General features: G+C 37.7%; 1 protein-coding gene across 4 annotated transcripts in view; it reads left to right on the top strand.

Annotated features, from left to right (window-relative positions):
* The window catches only part of AFTPH (aftiphilin), a 64,294-nt gene extending 47,401 nt beyond the window's left edge, over positions 1-16,893 (top strand). The window contains exons 8-11 of one of the 4 annotated variants that reach the window (XM_079940507.1): positions 3,315-3,375; positions 4,902-4,985; positions 8,880-9,003; positions 15,696-16,893. In XM_079940507.1, the coding sequence (XP_079796633.1) occupies positions 3,315-3,375; positions 4,902-4,985; positions 8,880-9,003; positions 15,696-15,840 (414 nt within the window). In that variant the 3' untranslated portion in view covers positions 15,841-16,893. The remainder of the gene's footprint in view (positions 1-3,314; positions 3,376-4,901; positions 4,986-8,879; positions 9,004-15,695) is intronic. The other 3 variants (XM_079940506.1, XM_079940508.1, XR_013830989.1) reach the window with 3 other exon arrangements.
* Positions 16,894-20,993: the final 4,100 nt, after the last annotated feature.

Genomic DNA, 20,993 nt, shown 5'->3' with positions numbered 1-20,993 from the left:
CAGCATGCGTATCAGAGTTTTGTGCTGAGATGCCTAACCGCCATCACTAGATTGCATGACCTTTGCTTGGCTCCATACTTCTGATTCAGGTTAAGATACTTAACAAACATCTGAAATGCATTGTAAAGATTCTCTATATAAAGTGATATTTCTTACCACTATTCTTTGGCATGCAATGTATATATTATATATACATTATATAAACATGTATATATTTTTCACTTAACATTTTGGCCATGCAGTCTTTCTCCTAGTGATAATTTTCAGATTAAACAGCCATAGCCATTAGTGCTAGAAGCTTAGCAAAATGTGTCAGGAAAGACCTGTTCAATACCTAAATTTCCCCGTGCCCCTGCCCAAAGCGTATAGCAGACCTTCCTCTTATGTTTTGGCATCATTGAACAGTGACTTTCAAACTTATCATAGTTGTATAATTCTCATTATGACTGCGTTCTTTTTGGCCTGTCTTTTCTATTTCAGTTTGGTACCCACTGAATTTTTATCTTCCACATCAGTTTGTACTCATCAGTCTTATAGCCATTGCATCTCTTGTTTAGGAATTTAATATTTTACTAACAACTGTTAATGTTTTTTTAAGATACTTTTACCTGAAAAAACAGTTTATAGGTAAAAAGCAGTAGTGATACTTTTTGTTGTTGTCGTTTGCATCTTTATCCACTGAATTTCAAGGTCACACCATTCACGGTGCCATTGATTCCCCTCTAAGATCAGTACTTTAACCATACTTTATTCACTGCTGAGTAAAGTCAGCTCTCTGGCTATCAGTTATCCAGCTAGTCACCACTAGCAAACTTCTTTTCTTAGGCTACTTTATGTTGCTATTTCAGTTGTGAATCAGAGTTTTAGAGATAGAAGAAAGAAAAAATGACTATCTAGCACTGTACTCTCTTTTTACACTTAGAAAAACATATTTGGAAAGACTAAGTGATTTACCCAAAAGCACACATCAGTGCTATAGCTAGGACTAGAGCCAGAGTCTCCTGTCTCTAGTCTTTTCTTTCTCCCTCTTTTTATTATGACCTTGTCTCCTTTCTTTTGTCTCTGCATTAATCATTCATGCCACATTACTTAAAGTTGTTTGAAAATGTTTCGTTCCAGTGCTTTCTCCTTAAGTTGCCTACTTGTCTGTGCCTTTAGTTAGCCTATAATTATTTAGGTATCTGTTTTTCATCTTTCTCTTTTCCACTAAATTTTGATTCATGATTTAGCACCTCATTATTATAATATTGGCTGTGTCTTCAAAATGCCACACACCTCTGTGAGAAGCTAAAGTTCCAGAAAATCACTGAAATATTTCAAAACATCCAGCTACTTGACATCATTTAGGTAAAACATGTTAATGAAACACCTTTGCTCCATATACCCAGAAACTTTGTTATTATGTAAATCTGGGTTTGGTCCATCCAGTCAGTGTTGAATAGTTCTAAAGGTGTTTCTGATCTAGAAGTAGAATAATATAAGTTGAATCTGTTGGAATGCCTACAGCTTTTTGTTTGTTTTTGAGATCAGCTAAAGAAAATCTTTTCTAAATGTTATTTATCGGTCTTGCAGGTAGGTTATAAACTAGATTTTCACCAGGATTTTTAAAAATTTTATTTGAAATAATTATAGATTCACAGGAAGTTGCAAAGGTAGTACAGAAGAGGTACCTTGTGTCTTCACCAGTTTCCCCCATGATTACATCTTACATAATCATAGTACAATATCAAAACCAAGAATCTGACATTTGTGCAGTATGTGTGTGTGGTTCTGTGTCATCTTTCCATGTGTGTGACTACCTCCACAGTCAGCATACAGCATTTCTTCCATTTCCACAGCCAAGCCCCCGCCCCACCCCACTCCAGCTCCCACAACTCTCTCTCACCCCTGGCAACCACTAATGTTAGTGTTTTATTTTGTTTATACCTAGCCCCTCCATCTCCAGGCCCGACTTATATGGGGGAGACTAAGTGCTTATAGTAACATGCCTATAATTGGTTATCAAAGCAATTGTATTATAATGTCATGGGATTGAACTTTCAAAAATAGCCGATTCATGTTCCCTTCCTACAGGGAACAATGTCTTTGTCTACACAGAAAAAATGATTATAAAGTTGTTGTTTTTTTAATTTATTTTTTTATATTTTATTCATTTATTTTTGGCTGTGTTGGGTCTTTGTTGCTGCGTGCGGGCTCTCTCTAGTTATAGCAAGCAGGGGCTACTCTTTGCTAAGGTGCGCATGTTGCTCCGCGGCATGTGGGATCCTCCCGGGCCAGGGCTCGAACCTGTGTCCCCTGCATTGGCAGGCAGGTTCCTAACCACTGCACCACCAGGGAAGTCCCGATTATAAAGTTTTAATAAGTGCCTACCAGTAAAGCATGGTGGTGAGCAATGTAGAAAAAAAAAGATGGCAACATGTTGATAGTAAGAGTCTAATAAAACATAGGTTATTTCAATAATTGTTGCCAACACCACCCTCAAAATAAAACAAGAAAATGAAAAAAAGCCATTTTTTTTCTTGTCAAGAATATTCTTAAAATAAAGCAGTGATCATTTTTAAATGTTTTGTACTACCTTCCATCTTCTATGTATCATTTGCTCATTTTATCTTTATGTGTTTGGTAGTTAACAGAATTTTAAAACCTAGAATACTCAAATGAGTTCTGCGTATACTTTTCAGTACATTATTTTAAAAATTAAATTCTAATACTGATTATAAGTAATTTCTAAATTAAAGAAGATGATTGATTTTTTTTAGATTTTTATATATAAGGAAACCAACTAAATTAACTATACATGTTTATACAACTAGTTACTTAGTCTTTAATAACCCAAATTGCCTCACTTTCAGTGGTACCTTCTCTATTGCATTATATTATCTATTAAGAAATTTTAAGTGGATAGTCATTTAAAATAAAGTGGATAACTCTTTAGTGAAAAAAAAAAATCAGTGATGTTTTTAAATATTTTTATTGTAATCAAGCCAGTAGTTTAAATCATGATTTGAGAATAGATTGAAATCTTGACATAGGATCAGTCCATAAATTTCTGTTTGAAAATGTAAAGATAATTCCATTTCTCAGATACAACATTTTTAATGTCAACAAGCTGTACTGTTTATAAATTTTGCAATTTCAGTTTGTGTTAATATTTGTAGATAACCTTCTGAAATTGTAAATTATCCCAATTTTGTCTTTAGGTATCTTATTGCCTAATGATCTTGCTATAATAGTGTTTCGTTTTATTTTTAAGGATTCTTTATGTTGCTACAACCTATACTGATTAATTTTGATTTTTTGGTTTTCAACTCTAGGAGTCTCTACCACCCGTCCAGTTTGACTGGAGTAGCAGTGGCCTTACTAACCCTTTAGATGGTACGTCTCTCCGTAGAGCCTCTAGCACCAGAGCTAGAGTTAAGAAAGCTACAAAGTTCAGACAGACTTCTCTCTGCTGACTTCCTTTTTTGTTTGAACATAACTTCTTATCTTTGGAAATTCAGGCTTTCTTTCTGAATAGTGATTGCTCAAGAAACCAGCTGTTACTAGTATTAACAGTATTAATGTCCATATATAGGTAGTAGTAGCCAGATAAAATTTTAGTTTCTTTATCTCAAGACAAAAACAAGCTTCCTTATTTTTCACAAATATCTAGGCAGTTTAAATGATATTTTAGGTAAGACCAATTTACTTGAAATTTTTTTTTGTAGTCCTAGTTCATGGAATTTTCTTGGATGCAAAGTCTTGTGTGTAGAGGCTGCTTTAAAGCACAAAGCACAATTATTTAACCAAAAACGATGTGCAAATAGATCCATATTTATTGACTCAAAGTAGTTTTCAGATTTAATAATATTTTATAGTGCACTTATATGCAAAGGAAAAACGAATGATTTTCATGATCCTTTTCTAAAACTTATCTCAAAATACTAGTAGGTAGTTCCAGAAATAATTGGTTTCACTTATGGCTTTAAAAGAAAATCCTGAAAAAGGATTAACTTATTCCAATAAGGTGGGGTTTTTAAGTAATACAAAATGCTAGTTTTCCTGTGTGTTGACATCACAAGTTTTAATTGGACTCTGAGGTATAATTACTCTTACTCCTTATACTTCATAAGTTGTTTGAGCCATGGTCTAAAACACCTGCTATTCTATCAGCTTTGCCTTAGAGTGGGGGATCCCAGGATATCTGGAAAGCATCCAATTGAATATCCGTGCTGAAGGAAAGCCTGGATGCACCCTCTGCTGTTGTCTGGTGTCTTATTCAGTCAAATCATCATGCTTTTTATTAACAAACAACTTCTTTAAAAATGTATACTATTTCTGATTACTGTTTCAGAGTTAAAGGGGAACAGTACAGCTTGAGGTTGCACATCAGGGTAGGGCAGTTATGACATTCCTTATTACGTTATTTTATTTTAAACTAAGTTAATGTATTGGTGCCTGTCCTGAAACTGACAACTTTGTCACTTTTAAAAAGCATTAATTAGAAACCAACACTACTAACATAAAAGATTTATTTGGGCATGTACAGTGATTTAATGTTGGGTTGAGATTAAAGTATTGTTTCCCTTTAACGGGTATACTTTCCCCTTGGTCTTTCTGGTATGGCTTCGAGTTTCAATTGAAAGAACCGAACTCCTAACTAAAACCTTACTAAGTGTCAAATTATTTACGTTGTACATGAGAAAATGTACATTGAATTAAATTGTTACTTTAGAAATGTCCTTAGCAGTGAAAAACTAATACTGTACACATTGTTTTAATGTTGATTTAAAAATATGTAATGACTACTAATTATAACCTGCATGTTCAAGTGTGTGTCTTACCCCTTTTTACACATAACCCCTCCTCCCTTGGCTTACCTTCTGTGTGGCTGCCTACCAACACGGTCACTGAATTTCAAGCTAGTGGAGGTTCCACTCTTCTGAACCTTGATTTCTTTGGGCCCGTGGATGACAGTAGCTCTAGCAGCAGCACCACAATCCCAGGTCAGCAGAGTGTTAAAACCATAATTCTAGTTTATTTACTAAAAGCATGACCACATCACTTGACTTTCCTATAAACAAGGAAACAAGTAGATTGTATTCTCTATAATGTCTACTACTTTTCTTTCATCTATCTACTGTTATTTTCTAGTAGTGTAACTATAAAAAATGACTTATGTGAAATGTATTTTAAGGAAAGCTTAAAATTATACTGACAGAGTATAATATTCAGAGCTGAAAGTAGTTTCTAGATATAAAACAGCCCTAATGTCCTTACACAGTTAAAGGCAGGGGTTTTTTTTCCCCCTGTAAATAGAAAATGTGATATTTTATATGCTTATTTTTAAAGCATATTCTACAAAGCCATTTGAAAAAATACAAATTTAGAGATATAAGAATATTTTAGTACACAAAGGTGACTTTACATTATAGTGTCCGTGATAATAGAACCTTTTACAAGTTCTAGCATTCAATTAGTTGTTCATTAGTGCTGCTAAATGTATAATTAGGTTCCAAAATGTTGGAGTCTAGCACTTAGTTATATAGTCCCACATAGAATTATTACTGTTTTATGTAGCTCTTGAATAGAAAGTTTACTGTTTTCCATGGAGGAAAAAAAAATGTTAACGATAATAATAGAAAATAATTGCTATGAGATACTAAAAGCTAGAAATTAAAACTTACTGGAGTGCCTGTTAAATTAATGTTCAGCCTGGCAAAATTTCAGTTCATTGACCAAAGGCCTAATGTACTTTGTCATCTTCTAACTGAATAAACGATTAAAATATAATGGCATTTTTATGTTTACATTTTATTTAATATGATTTTAATGACTCCCTGTCATCCCAACTTGTGATCTGGTAATCATGCCCATTGATACCAGGCGGCTGTTGAGGTGCTATATAGATGCTGATGCCCAGAATGCATAGGGAGGGTCCCTCTCAGTCCCCACTAGGATCAGTTAGACAGCCAGCCTGGTTCCTGAGAATCTGCTGGTTTTGTTCAGCTAGATAACCCTGCCACCCACTTCTAGCAATTTAGGAGCCATGATGGGAAATGGGGGAGACTAAGACAATCAGCTAAGGGTGAACCTGGGACCCAGAATGCCCTTCTCCAAGAGCTGGTTATGGAAATCTGATTGTGCTATAAGGACATTCCAAGGCCGTTTTGTAGAATGACTGGATTCCGCAAATCTAATCCCCTGGTTATCATTTTCATTGTTTCCAAGATTTTACAAGCATATGAAAAACTAATGTGTCTGGTTTTGACTTCAAAATATTTCACTATTTAAATTACTTCTAAACACATGTGAGCTATGAAATGACCTGGGTGAGCTAATTAGTTTTTAATACTTAATGGGGGGAAGAAACCCAAAAACTTGTGTATCAGTTTCCTTATTACTATAATCCCAAGAATGAATTACCAAGCTCCTATTTCTGATTTGCTCTCAGCTTTGTTTTGTCATGGACTGTATCATAATTCAAATGAGGCCACTATTTTTGGGTGTCTAAAAACCTGGTTTAAATTTAATTTTTGGTTACATTTCAAACTCAGTTAAAAATCACCCATAAGAGCACAAATCATCTGACTGTATAAAGAAGTACAGAAATGACCTGATAAACCAGGCTCAGTATACATACACAGCTTTGAGAAGAGCAAGCAGTTTCAGAAGCCTAGAGCTGTAATGGAAATGAAATTAGCATGGTCAATGGCGGTCCTCATTACTTTGGAACCTTTTAAATATTTTCCTTCCGTATTTTCATTAATATACTCTAGCTGCTGTGTAAACCTGATTACTATAAATTTGCTTTGGCTTGTTTTATTGCTATTGGGTTTTGTTAAAACTTACCATCAAGCTACAGGTGTCAACACTTTCCTGAGTATTCCATTTCACCACTTGCTTGCACTTTTTCTGACTTGTTTCTGGGAAAGTCATTTTGTCTTAGCTTGCGGTTATTTAATTATTTTGTGTTTGAGACTTAGGAGGTTGGCATAGAACTTGGTTGGCTAGCTTTATTTATGTAACTAAACTATGCCTCATTAAGGTTCTGTTAAAAAAAAAACTCTTCCATTAAAAAAATTACTCTCCAGTTTTTTGTGTAGAGTAAGTAGTTGTCTTGTTTTTGAAAAGTATAAAATATAGCCATAGTACTTTTTTTGGTGATAATGGTTTTGGGAGGTTGGGGGAGGTTGAAGGGTTTTTTTAAAAATCTCCCACTTCACTGTTTGACGGCCAAGTTGTCAGTATTGTATAAACCCAACTAAATTTTTACTAGCACTTTCCTGTTGCCAGTCAGAATGCAATTGTTTACTCTGCATTGTGCATTCACCATGTACTTAAATTTTGTGGTTACTTGGAATCTAACCTTTCATAGTGGAGGAAGGAGGTGCTTTGGGTTCATCTGGTCCCTTTACAGGCATCTGTAAATTTTTACATTTTAATTGCAACCTTAATACTTACTATAGAAATACAAAGAAAGGGCCTTTTAAATTATATTTTGAAACTGTACCTTAATGAAATACTAAAAACTTCGGAGAGTCAACAAACATTTTCTATAGCCTTCCTCCCTTGTTGGACATGGTAACTGTGGAAGCCGCTTGTGCTAGTATGATTTCTGTAAACATCTGAGATCTGTGTTTACATCTGCTAGTCAGCTACAAAGTTGATTAATAGAAGGCAGTTCCTGATTTTTTTTCTTAACCTAGAAATATCCTAAAGGAGGAAACTTGTTTGTTAATATCGATATGGTACATGTATATATAATTTTATCTACGGGTCTTAGGGCTTTTTTAGAAATGATAAGTAGAAATTGATGAAGCTATAAGACATTTGTACTTACAGTCTGCTTTTCTATTATACCCTGAAACTACTGAATTTGCTAAAACCAAAGAGAGTGTAGGATTAAAAAGTTTTTATCTGATTACCTTTATTTTCCAACGCTTAGCTTGAGTTGAAAATATTTAATTGTTCCTTGTTTTTTGTAGTCCTCATATTTGATATAAATTAATATTCAAGGAAAGTTTTAAAATATGTATGTATATTTTAATGAAGTCAGATGGGAAGGATTTTAATAGATTTTACAATAGATCTAATCCTCTAACTCAGCTTTGTTTTGAATTTTTCTAACAAGATCTTTGAACTGTTAGCCACTAGATTCAGCTATGAGACAATAGAAGTATAACCCTTGAGACAATTTTCATTTTGTTCAAACGTAGTGCTTTTATTCACTTTTTCTGAAAATATTTTACCCTCCCCACTTCTTACCTGAAGAAAGAACAATGCGGTATATAACTTTTCTTTAGTAATAATTTGATACTTTGGGTAATATTTCATGTCCTCAGATAGTCAGAATATATTTAAACTAACCAAATTATTTACTGTATCTGAGACTTTATATTAACTTACAAATTTGGGGATATGGATGAAAATAATGGAGGATACATGGTCAGGGAGGTAAGGGAAAAGGGAGGTTCAAAAAATGAAGTTAAGTCAGTCAATTTAAAAATTGAGCTGTCATATTATGTAACAAATCATGTGCATTCTATTTATAAAACATTGATAACCTTCATATCACAAACAAATACAAAATTTAGGGAGTTTTCTATAGCAGGTAGAATTTGTTAGAAGTATTTTGATGGTATCGTCTACATAAACGTTAGATTAATTAAGGCTATATTTATACCAGAGTGGAATTTTAAGAGTATTTTCCTACTTTATAAAAACTCCGAAGAGTGGAATTTGTAATTTAAAAACTAAATGCAATATTACACTGTTCTAAAGATGTGTTGTGCTTATAAAGACTCAGATGTTTACAGAGTAATTGCCTTTTGCATCTTGGATTGTGGCTGAGTACCCATTGCAGCTTGCCATCACTGACTATCATTTTATACTATAAGGTGTGGATCCAGAGTTGTATGAGTTAACAACTTCTAAGCTGGAAATCTCCACCTCAAGCCTCAAAGTGACTGATGCATTTGCGAGACTCATGTCCACAGTAGAGAAGACAAGCACATCTACCAGGTAAAAGCTAGTGCTCATTACACCCTAATTTTGAATTCTGTGTTAAACAAAGTAGCCCAGATGGGAAAGCACATAAGTTGGCAGTATTTCAATATATTATATTAAAATTCACTTTACATTTATAAAACCAATAGATGCCTAATTCCAGAAAATAGTATCAAATTATGTTTAATTATGGATTTACTAGAGCGGAGCTATTTCATGAGAGACTGGAAAGGGCTGACAGATGTCGTTTTCTCTCCTTCCCTACCCCTACACCCAACTTTGTAGAGAAGAATCTGATAAAAGAATTGAGATCATGAAGCCATTACAGAAATGCTCCCCCTTTTCTTTCATAACTACTGAGATGACCATCTTTGAGAACCCAGTTTCACACTCCCAGAGTCACCTAGGCTGATCCTTTCACCTCTGGGCTAAGAGAGAGTAGGGAATGGCCACTGTTTTATTTTCTGAATTTTCGCTAATGTGTAACACCTCTGATTTGGGTCGTGAAGCCTTGCTTTTTTTTTTTGCGGTATGCGGGCCTCTCACTGTTGTGGCCTCTCCCGTTGCGGAGCACAGGCTCCGGACGCACAGGCTCAGCGGCCATGGCTCACGGGCCCAGCCGCTCCGCGGCACGTGGGATCCAGGGCACGAACCCATGTCCCCTGCATCGGCAGGCGGACTCTCAACCGCTGTTCCACCAGGGAAGCCCGAAGCCTTGCTTTTAACAAGCTTTCTGGGAGCCCCTCAGGGGCAGGGCCTTTAGAAAAGCAGTTATCTCAGATACAGGAATGTCATGTGGGCGTTGTGTGCAGGATTCAGGAAACCTTTAGTTTTACATAATTAAGCACTGGAATAATCCATTGCTTTGACATGTTAGCCATAAGAATAAGGCAGTTTCTAATAAGAAGGTAATCTTATGAACCAGGAAGTCACTACTGCAAGAGCAAATACTGGTTGATCGGCATACCAACTCTGCTGTACCAAATCTGTGATTCATCAGCACTTTAAAGTGAAAATATTCACCTGTTTTTGCCCAGTTAGGCAGAGATATTATAGCTTTTTCTCCTGTTTAAATACATTCTACTCACACGTCAAATTCAGATTTATCTTTTAAATCAGTTCTTCTGTAGAAAAACATCCATTTAATAAAGCCGTGTTTTCCTTGCAAATAATAAATGCTTACCTGTCTTAAAACTTTGGCTTGAATTATCACATCACCTTTAAAACTGTGTTTGTGCTTAAGTACCCATTCAACAGATATTTATTATTACTAATACAATTAATATTTATAATCATGAAAATCCATTATTATTTGTTTTATAATTAAGGCTACCCTGAACTTTTCCCGGGAATGGATTTGTAGTCTGCACGTTCTTGTTTAGCCACAGATTCTCTCCCTTGTTCTTATCACCCCTATTTCTTTGTAGTAACACTACCTGGCGCTGTTAAAGCCTCCTATTAAGTGAACTTGCTTGTAAATGAAGCTAGTGTGGATTTTTTGCTTGCTTTCTAATTTCTCTTTCCAAATAAATCATTTTCAAATTAATGTTCTCCTTATACAGATTTCTCATCCATTTTTTCTATATATGTTAACCAAAAGCTAATGACTTTTAAAACAAACAGACAAACAAAAAACTGACACTTTTATCGTTTGGGCTTTCTCCTGCTACTTTTTGGACAACTTTTTCTAAGGACAGCCCTAGTGTTTCCTCACCTTTTTCCCTCTGCAGTCTCACTGAGTGAACTGTAGTAGTTAGTGTTCAGAGTCCCGGTGGTGAGAATTCATTCTTTGTGCCAGTAGGAGGAGCTCTAAGCCACATTGTTAACTTGCTTGCTCTCCTAACTTTTCAACTCACCCTTAAAACATTCTGTACACTAGGGCACTCTTCCAACTCCTACCACTTTAAGTTATTTTATTTTTTCTCTTACTCTGTACTATTATGGAATGAACTGAAACTATAGTGTGTATCCTGGGGTCAGTTTTGTAACTGCATTGAATTAGTCTCTGGTACCTGTCCAGCTTCACATTTAAAACAAAATAAATTGCAAAGAAAACAAGTTGTCAACTTTGTATTTTCTCTTTGGAGGAATTAACTATTTGAAAGTGGTGAGAAGTGCAAATATTCACAAGTCTTATAATTAGAAGGTAATACTGTAAAGTGCCCCCATGAGTGATTCTCAGTCGTACAGGGGGGAGAAAGGTGGGGTGGCATAATTCCAAAGGAATTTTAAGCATCTTTGTTATTTTTTGGTTTTGCTTCATTTTTTGTTTTTGTTTTTGAATAAAATAAAATTTAAAGTATACACCTCAGCAAAATCTTGGCTTTTGTCAATACACAGAAGATGGAGTGAAAAAGCACTGAGGAACTGTAGGGTAAGAAAAGGTTAAGAAACAGTGGTCTAGGTAGAGGAAATTTGCCATGTAACAAACAACATCCCATACTCTTTTCCAAATGTCTTTGCATATGTAAGAGAAAGTACATGTGCTGTTCACTTTCTAAACATAGGTTGTGAAAGTGACTTCTTATTTTAAAGAAATGCAAGTTCTCAGTTTTAAAATAGTTCCATCTTCTTGCTTACCTTTTCTAATACAGAGAAAAATTACTTCCTAATCTTAATCAGTGGGTAGCCAGCTAGTTAGTAGCCACAGACCTCTAACTGAAGATTATACAGGCCAGAGGACTAGTTGCCAAAAGGCATGCATGGTTTTTTCTTTTCTTTTTTTGACCTTTTAATTGAGATATAATTCACATGCCATGAAATTCACCCATGTCAAGTGTACAATTCAGTGGCTTCTAGTATATTCGCAAGGTTGTGCAACCATTACCACTAATTCCAGAAGATTTTTATCATCCCCGAGAGAAACCCCGTTCCCATTAGCAGTCACTCCCTATATGCCAGTTTTCCCAGCCCCTGGCAGCTATTAATCTGCCTTCTATCTCTGTGGATTTGCATATTCTGATTATTTCATACTAACAGAATAATACATTATATAGCCTTTTGTGTCTGACTTCTTTCAGTTAGCATAATGTTTTCAAGCTCAGCCAAGTTGTTGCATGTATTGGTACTTTCTATTCCTTTTTTATGGCTGCATAATATTCCATTGTATGGCTATACCACATTTTGTTTATCCCACTAATAAATTAATGGACATTTGGGTTGTTTTCACTTTTTGACTGTTATGAGTAATGCTGCCATGAACATTCATGTACAAGTTTTTGTGTGGACAAATGCTTTCAATTTTCTTGGGAGTGGAACTTCTGGGTCACGTGGTAACACTGTTTAATTTTTTGAAGAACTACCAAACTGTTTTCCAAAGCAGTGGCCCCATTTTGCATTTCCACCAATAAAGTTTGAGGGTTCCAATGTCACCACATTCTCACAAGGCTTGTTACTGTCTTTTGGTTATAGTCATCCCAATGGGTATGAAGTGATATCTCATTGTCATTTTGATTTACATTTCCCTGATGGCCAGTGATATTGAGCAGTTTTTCAGGTGCTTATTGACCACTTGTATCTCTTCTTTAGGGAAGTTGTTGTTGTTTTTAAGAACTCTTTACATATTCTGCATACTAGACCTTTATCAGATACAGGATTTGCAAATATTTTATCTCATTCTGCAGGCTGTTTTTTCACTTTCTTGGTAGTGTCCTGTGAAACACAAAAGTTTCTTAATTTTGATGAAGCCCTATATACATGCGTATATGTGTATATATCTCTATAGATAGATATACATATATGTGTACATAAATATGTACATATATATTTCATTGCTTGTGCCTTAGGTGTCATATCTAAGAAACCATTGCCTACTTCAAGGTCAGGAAGGGTTACATCTAGGTTTTCTTTTAAGAGTTTTAAAGTTTCAACTCTTATATTTAGACCTTTGATGTATTTTGAATTAATTTTTGAATATGGTGTAAGGTAGGGGGTCCAACTTCATTCTTTTGCACGTGGATATCCAGTTGTACCAGCACTGGTTGTTGAAAAGACTGTTCTTGCCCCATTTCCCTCTTGTTGAAAATCAGTTTAACCATAAATGTATGGGTTTATTTCTGAACTCTTAATTGTACTGCATTGGCCAAAAGGATAAATCTTAACTAGGAAGAGTATAAATCAAAATTAGGTCACTGCCTTTGGCTTCAAGGAAAGGTCATGATGTAACTTTTTATTTTCAAATTCCCCTCAAGCATTTTCTTCTTTCTTACATTCTAAGAAAACTAGATCACATCAACGCATAGCGACTACAGATAAACGCACAAACTATGAACTACGTAAACTTTTTCTTATTTTTAAATACAACTTCAGACAGCCTTCAAGTAGTGTCTCTGAAATAAGGCAATTGGTAGAAACTCTAGAATAATATTTACCAACCATTCCTTGGGTGAAAACAACTTCTTTGTTCTCCTTCCCCACACCCCAACTGCACTCCACAAGCGAGAAGTCCATTTAGGTGCAATTTTACTGGTTACTGTTTTTAATAATTTTTTATCTTTACAGAAACAGTAAGAGTAGAAAGTTAGAAAATAGACAAAAAATTTTTCATGAAAGTATCACATTCTTACCAGTCAGATCACTATAACTCCTTAGTGCATATTCTTTCAGATCTTTATCTTTGCAAATATACCCATATGAGTGTTGTTTTAACCAAAAAGGAGATTTTATAGTCTATACGGAATTGAGCCTTCCCTTGCAGTCAGTGGTCTCCATCTACTGATTTCAGTAAATTTTCATTGCATCTAATAGCCAGGCTATATGTATTCAAATTCCCCAACAATGTCCTTTCTCTCTGCTTTCTCCAAATCAGCATCCAATCTAGGACTATTGTACCTAGCTGCTATGGCTAAGTCACTTTTAACCTAGTATATCTACCCCCATCCCTTCTGTTTGCTTTTCAGTTTACTAACGCTAGCTTGTTGAAAAGATCGGTCCACTTGTCCTGCAGAACGTCCCAATCTCTGGATTTGTCCATTTGCTTCCTTCAAGTAGTTTTCAAATATTTCTCTATTCCCCTTATTTCCTGTAAACTGGACATTATATCTAAAGGTTTGATGGATTCAGGTAAAGCCTTTTGGCTGGAATACATCATAGGTGTTGTATCGCATCAGACGACACATAATGTCTGGTTGACCCCATCGTGAGTGATGCTAAGATTGACCATGGTGAGAGGCTGCCCTTTCCCATGTAGTCTTCCAGTTTTTCACTTTGAGACTAAAAAGTGAACTATCTGGTTTTATTGTGGAATGATGCAGATAGGCAACTTCCCATCAACCATCCACTTAATAGTTTTACCATGATTTAAGTGCAATTAAAAATGTAGATTTTAATCGGAAAAAATTTGGAGTGCTATTCCATTCTTCTGAGCTGATCTACTGATGGTTTCAGTGTACCTGAAGCTGACCCCCATATTGAAGAACTTTGGTCCTAAAAGTCTGATGTTTTATTTTTCAGTCTTTTCGTAAAATCTTTTGATTTCAGCCTGAACTTAAATGTGGTAACAACAGAAAAGTCCAGGTATAAAACAAAGACCTGCATCTATCTTTTCTTTCTTGTTTCATCTCCTGACCTCCTGCACCTCATCCCAAGGACAAAGAAAATACTTAGGCGGAAGAAATAACTTGTGTCGCACCTAATAGAGTACCAACTATCATTTACTGTAAAAGAGGATTGGGCCTTTTAGAGTCAACAATTTTAAATTACTTTGATCTAAAATTAATATCTTTATGACCGCGGCTATCTTTCAGTATATTTAACATCCTAGAAAACATAAAGATTGGATTACAATCATGTGCTCAATTTGAGCCACATTCGAGGCTCAATTGGCATTTTCTTTGGCTCACCTGCTGGGAAGACCCGGGTCAGCAGGAGCTCTTCCTCTCTGTGTCGCCACGCTGATCACTTCTTATATTAGGGGCATTTCATCTATAGGACCCAACAGATTTCGAGATTTCCCCTCTCCCTGAGTCCTTCCTGCCTATGTGCATTCTCGGCATGAGTAGCTGGCCCTAGTGCTGCGGCCTTTGGACCTACCATCTCTCTGCATCCCAGTGGGGCAGAGGCTGGGTGTTTTTGAGCTGAGGGCTTTCTGTCCTGGAATTCCCCTTTGGGGTTGAAGAAAGCCTGAGGTTAAAATGACTTACAAGGACCGTGCCAGACATACTTTGCTTTATGTTGAGGCAACTTTGGTAGTTTCTCAGTGGGGAGGGGGAAGTCCAGTTGGGCAGAGTGTTATTAACTAGGGCTTCAGCATCATATTTCTGCTGCGTAACTTTTTCTTGGCTGCGCCACACAGCACGCAGGATCTTTGTTCCCCGACCAGGAATCGGACACGTGACCCCTGCAGTGGAAGCACGGAATCCTAACCACTGGACCACCAGGGAGTTCCCTAGTAACATTTTAAAAGTATGCCTAGGTAGATGCTTCTAAGCTTAAATAGAGCTGCGAGCTGTGCACAGGTACATGTGAATGTCTACGTACCTGCCCAACTGTAATGAACATACATAAATTCGGTGTGAATCTTTGTAAGGGATTTGGCCTCTGGCACAGGAAGCACTCAACACAAAGGTATTACGAGGTTCAGGGACTGGCAGAGGGAAAGATAACTCAAGTCCCCACAGATTGCTGTCTACCTTGAGAGTAGATTTTCTCCCGTTTGACCTACAGCAAGTGTCACTTTAACACACATCTCTTTTTTCATTTGTCAACAGGAAACCGAAAAGAGAAGAGCACCTGAGTGAAGAAGCCATCAAGGTGATCGCCAGCCTTCCTGACCTGACGTTCATGCATGCCAAGGTGTTGATGTTCCCAACCACCTTGACACCTTCCACAAGCTCCCAAGAGAAGGCAGACTGATAACTGATGTGAACTGGACGGTTTCAGTTGCTTTTCCTTCCCTCCAGCCCTTCCCCACCATCAAAAGCATACCTGCTCTAATTAAAAAAAAAAAAAAATTAAAGTTCAGCTGATTTGTTGGTAAGCCGCACTAGAAAGGTATACATAGTAATGTATATTTATTTACATACTGAAGTCCTAAATTTATATTAGAAACAAATGTAAATAATCGGGGTGAACATTTTTGAAGATTTATTCTTTTTGTGTTGCTGGGGTGTATACATTTATGTCTTTGTGAAATACACTGGTGGTGTCCTTCTTACAAAACTTTTGAAATAAAAAAATGAAAACTAAAAAGTCAAATCTCCACTGTCTGTGAAATCCCCTTCAGTCTTTTCAGATTGCATTGACTGTCCTATTAATTTTTCATATCATACACTGAATTACTTTTGCTCTCATAAATAAGCTCCAATCCCTGTTTAAATTTTTTTTTTTTTTTTAATTTTACGTGTGGTGGGTTTGTTTCAGATCTGGCTTTTGTTACCCTTTTTGTGCTCTTGTTTAATCTTTTCAGTCTGGCCTGTTGCTGTTTGACCTTTTGCAAGGTACTTTCATCGATTGCGCTTTTGTTCTAGGGTATGGATCATTGTCAGAACTTGATTGAAGGGGTTTAAAGAGATTGTGCCTGTCTGTTTTAAATCAGTTTGGTTTAGAGAAGGACCAAATTACATGAATGTCTTACCATGAAATTTACTTGTTACTGATTGTTTTGTTCTATCATACCACTATTTTTTGAGGATTTTGCACAGTGTAAAATGACATAATCATAGATTGCTATGGTTTAGGCTGTATATACAGTAAAAACTATGGGTTTTAAATGTTTGGGGAAATTCCTATGGAAAAAAAGAGACATGTAGAGGAACCTCTAACAAGGTTAATGTGCATGCCCAAGGTCTTTTGAGATTTCAGTGTGTAAATTTCCTTTTAGCTTACACAAAAATAAAATAATTTAAAAGAAGTTTAGCCTGGTGTCTGTACTTTGGTATCTGAGGGAAAATGTAATGAATTTGAACGTTAAGTTTTGTTTCATCTTAATGTGTTTCAATCCAGAAGAAATCATTTGGTAGGGCTTCCAGTTTATTAAAACCAAGAAGAATTAGATTCTCACCCATAAGAATTTGAATCAACCCTTTAAGTAGCTGAGCTGTTTTTATGTAGAACATGAGATCATACAAGAAATTCCCATGATCATTATAATATATCTTCATCAGAATTGGCAAAGTTAAATAGGGATTTGTAGGGAATTTTTTTCTTCCCAAGGAAATATATGCATGAAATTAAGGTGAGCAGAAAATTTCTTAAAAGCACTTTTAATATATTGTTATTAGATTAGATGTTGCTTCAGCAAAAAGTCACATGATGTATTTCAGTAAAAACAGGCAATCAGCCCAACAGTAGTCCACCTCATCGGCTGTGGGAATGTTCCATTGGAACTCTTCTGCACCTCTGTCATTGACAGAGATTCCTGTGTCGCCAGGTTATTACACGGGCCATTGGAACAGTTGCCTGAGTGTAATTTAAGTAAGGCCTGGAGCAAGAATGCTTATCCAGTCCATCTCCTGCCGTTTCCCCAACTTTTTTTTTTTTTTTTTTTTCCAGAGAAGGCTTTCCTTCAGAATAGTCACAAGTCTTCAGTGCCCGGTGGACCTTCTGAATGGAAGGATAAAAGTATTCCTCAGCAGACCTTTACATGTTTCAGTAACTGAAGCTTAAAGGGCTGCTTCTACAGTCCATTACAACTAAATGATAATGGTAGCCTTCATCCACCTAGGTTCAGAGCCCGTTTATTAGCTGTGTGTGATACCATGAGAAAGTTAATCAACCTTCTCTGAGCCACAGTTATATTATCTTTAAAAATGGGAATGAGGGGCTTCCCTGGTGGCGCAGTGGTTGGGAGTCCGCCTGCCGATGCAGGGGACACGGGTTCATGCCCCGGTCCGGGAGGATCCCACATGCCGCGGAGCGGCTGGGCCCGTGAGCCATGGCCACTGAGCCTGCGCGTCCAGAGCCTGTGCTCCGCAACGGGAGAGGCCACAACAGTGAGAGGCCCGCGTACCGCAAAAAAAAAAAAAAAAAAGGGAATGATACCACTTACCTGTGGGGTTGATGTGTTAAATAATAGGTGTAAAACATTTATCACATGAGGAGACCGTCAATAAACGATAGCCACAGCATAGAATATGCAAAATCTATAAAGGCCCCTGGTGTCCCGGTAGATTCAAGAAGCAGTCACAGGAGATAGGATCAATTAAAATAAGTTTTTCTGTTACAATTTAAAAGTAATCAAGTGGACATTTCTCATGAAAGTGCCCCTGCTTTAATGACACACAAAGTGGATAGTACATCTTATAACCACTTTTCAATAAGCCAGATTTCCCTTTCCCTTTCCCTTTCGTGTGTCATATTGGCCTTTGATGTTTTAATCACTCAGGTACGTTAATACTGGGTTGTCATAGCTTAAGGTCAGGGCTCTAGTGCTGAGGACCAAAAGTGCTCAGCTTTGCACCAGATCAAGGCTCAAATTACACTGGAAAGCAGTAGCAGGGCTGGTGCGGGAAGAGCCGTGAGCATCTCCATGCGAATCTCAGCTAAGGGTGAGCCTGTTGGTTGCAGGCTTGTCTTGGTCATCAGCTGCTTCTGGCAGCAGCTGCCCATTTGTCCTCCTCAAAGTCAGCCAGGAGGACCCTGCAGAGTTGGGGAGAAGAAACCAAGGAGTCAGAGACCCCGAAACCAAATCACACACAGTGGAGACTGGCTTAGCAATCCCCTTTGGGTCTTTGACATCTTAAAACCAGCCCACTCATCCCCCGGAGTCTCATCTCACTTTATGGCCAAATCCAAATAGCCATACATAATTCCCCAGTTAATTCAAGCCAGATTGGGAAGTTATGGGAGAAACTTCCCTAAATTGAGTCATGTGTCACTACTATTTTTATGAGTCATTCTTTTATAGAGACTTGTTCTTCCCTCTACATGATTGTCATGCTCTTTATTTAGAACTTGTCTTTTTGCTCCCTCATGTTTCTTGAATCAGGATTAGGCTTGGCTATGAGTAACAAAAACCAAAAATACTGCGTTTCATGTAATAAGACTCATCCTTTTGCTACACTGGAACTTCTCTGAAATTGGAATGGGTTAGCTGGATGGGATAGCTGTTTAATTTGGCAGTGGTTTCTTTTTCTTAGTGATGTATGAAATAACGCTGTTCTTACATTCGATGACAGAGTTGATGGAAGATGGTAACGGTGGCTTCAACGTTAGGACTTTATTTCTCTTGCCTGTAAAACATGAGGAAACAGTCTGGGGCCGGTAAAGAGACTTCATAAGCTCATCAGAGATGCAAGCTCTTACCATCCTGTTCCACCCTTATCAACACGTGGTTTCTAGCTTATGGTCCACGGTGGCTGCTGGGGGTCCAGCCGCCAAGTCTGCATTCCATCCATCATGGGCGAAGGGCATGCTTCTTCCTGCTAAGGACACTTTTCCTAAGTTTCTCTAATTCCAACCTATTGGCCAGAGCTTAGTTGCAATGCCATATCTAGCTGCAAAAGAGACTGGGAAACACCTTTATTCTGGGTGGCCATCTAAAAGGGACTCTAGTAGTAAGGAAGGAGAGAACAGATCATGTAGGACAACCGGAAGCCTGAGTCACTCCTGTTTTTCACTTCCCAGTTCATACAGTATTTCATGGAGCTAAAGTAATACACAGTGAAATGAAATCTGGGATCGTTGTCTCACGCTGCAGCAATGCCTCAAACAGGATCTCTTGCCTTCCTGGTGCTTTTCCAAGGGGGGAAAGAATCAATAGGGGGCAGCTCAGGTTTACCGGGACCTTCTAGGGGCACAGACGCTAAGACAAATCTTGGGTGGAAGTAGGGAGCCTCCTGGTGAGGTAGAAGGGGCAGCGGATTAAGCTAGGAGTTGTGTGTTCTAAGTATAGCTCTGCCACCAATCAGCTGTAAGATCTTGGATAAACCCCTTTTCTAAGTCACAGGTACTTGATGCATAAAATGAGGGGTTGGAATCTATAGAATCAAAAGGTAAAGTAGGGGGATTCCCTGGTGGCGCAGTGGTTGAGAGTCCACCTGCCGATGCAGGGGACGCGGGTTCGTGCCCCGGTCCGGGAAGATCCCACATGCCGCGGAGCGGCTGGGCCCGTGAGCCATGGCCGCTGAGCCTGCGCGTCCGGAGCCTGTGCTCTGCAACGGGAGAGGCCACAGCAGTGAGAGGCCCGCGTACCGCAAAAAAAAAAATGTACTCCTGAGACTGGGTCAGATGTTGCTTCATCACTAGCAAGGGGCTCGTATTTAATTTAATTTCAGACACTTTTTTAAAATTTAACCTACAATTCCATTGTTGTATAGGGCAATAATGTTGCCTCTTTAAACTGTGTAAACGGCCTTTTCTCCCATAACTGCCATCAAGCCAGGTTTTCTCTATCATCTACTTGTGTACTTGAGTTTTTAGATCTGAAAACAGAGTTCTACATTTGTCCTTTTACAACTTTATTTTGTTAGCTTTGGATGATCACTTCAGCCTGTCCCTCTCATCAAATCTTTATAGTACCATCTAGCATGTCGTCTCTCCCTCCTTCCTCAGTTTTGTCATCCGCAGATTGATAAATAACCTTTATGATCCAGATCACCGACCCAGATGTTGACCAGTACAAATCCCTGCAACTGCCCTCGCAGACAGCCAGGAAGACTCAGCACACACCTTCCCAGCACAGTGACACCCACGTTTCTCTATCGTGCCCACGGATCCTAAGAACGGGCGAAGGCTTGCCGAATCCCTCACACTCTGCCTGTGGCAATTCGTGGGTACCCTGAGCATTTCTACACATGATCTCCAATCCCTCATCCAGCTTGATAATGTCTGTGCCCCAGTGCTCCCAAAGAAGCATAAGGGTGATAGAACTAGTAGGAGATAAAATGGCATCTACTCAGGATGCGAGGTTAAATGAGGATAATCCGTAGAGTCACTGGCACATAGTAAGAACTCAATAAATACTTTTGTATTATCATCACTCATCCAGGTCAGTACTCCATCGCTGATGATGCAGATAAAAGGCTGATGGTGGGAAAAGCGATTGTCTTCCTGACAGTAAAGTCAGA

The sequence above is a fragment of the Stenella coeruleoalba genome (genome assembly GCF_951394435.1).
Source record: "Stenella coeruleoalba genome assembly, chromosome: 13".
NCBI classification, from domain to species: Eukaryota; Metazoa; Chordata; class Mammalia; order Artiodactyla; family Delphinidae; genus Stenella; species Stenella coeruleoalba.
The sequence above is the reverse complement of the archived record's forward strand: the minus strand, read 5'-3'. Positions and strand labels throughout refer to the sequence as shown.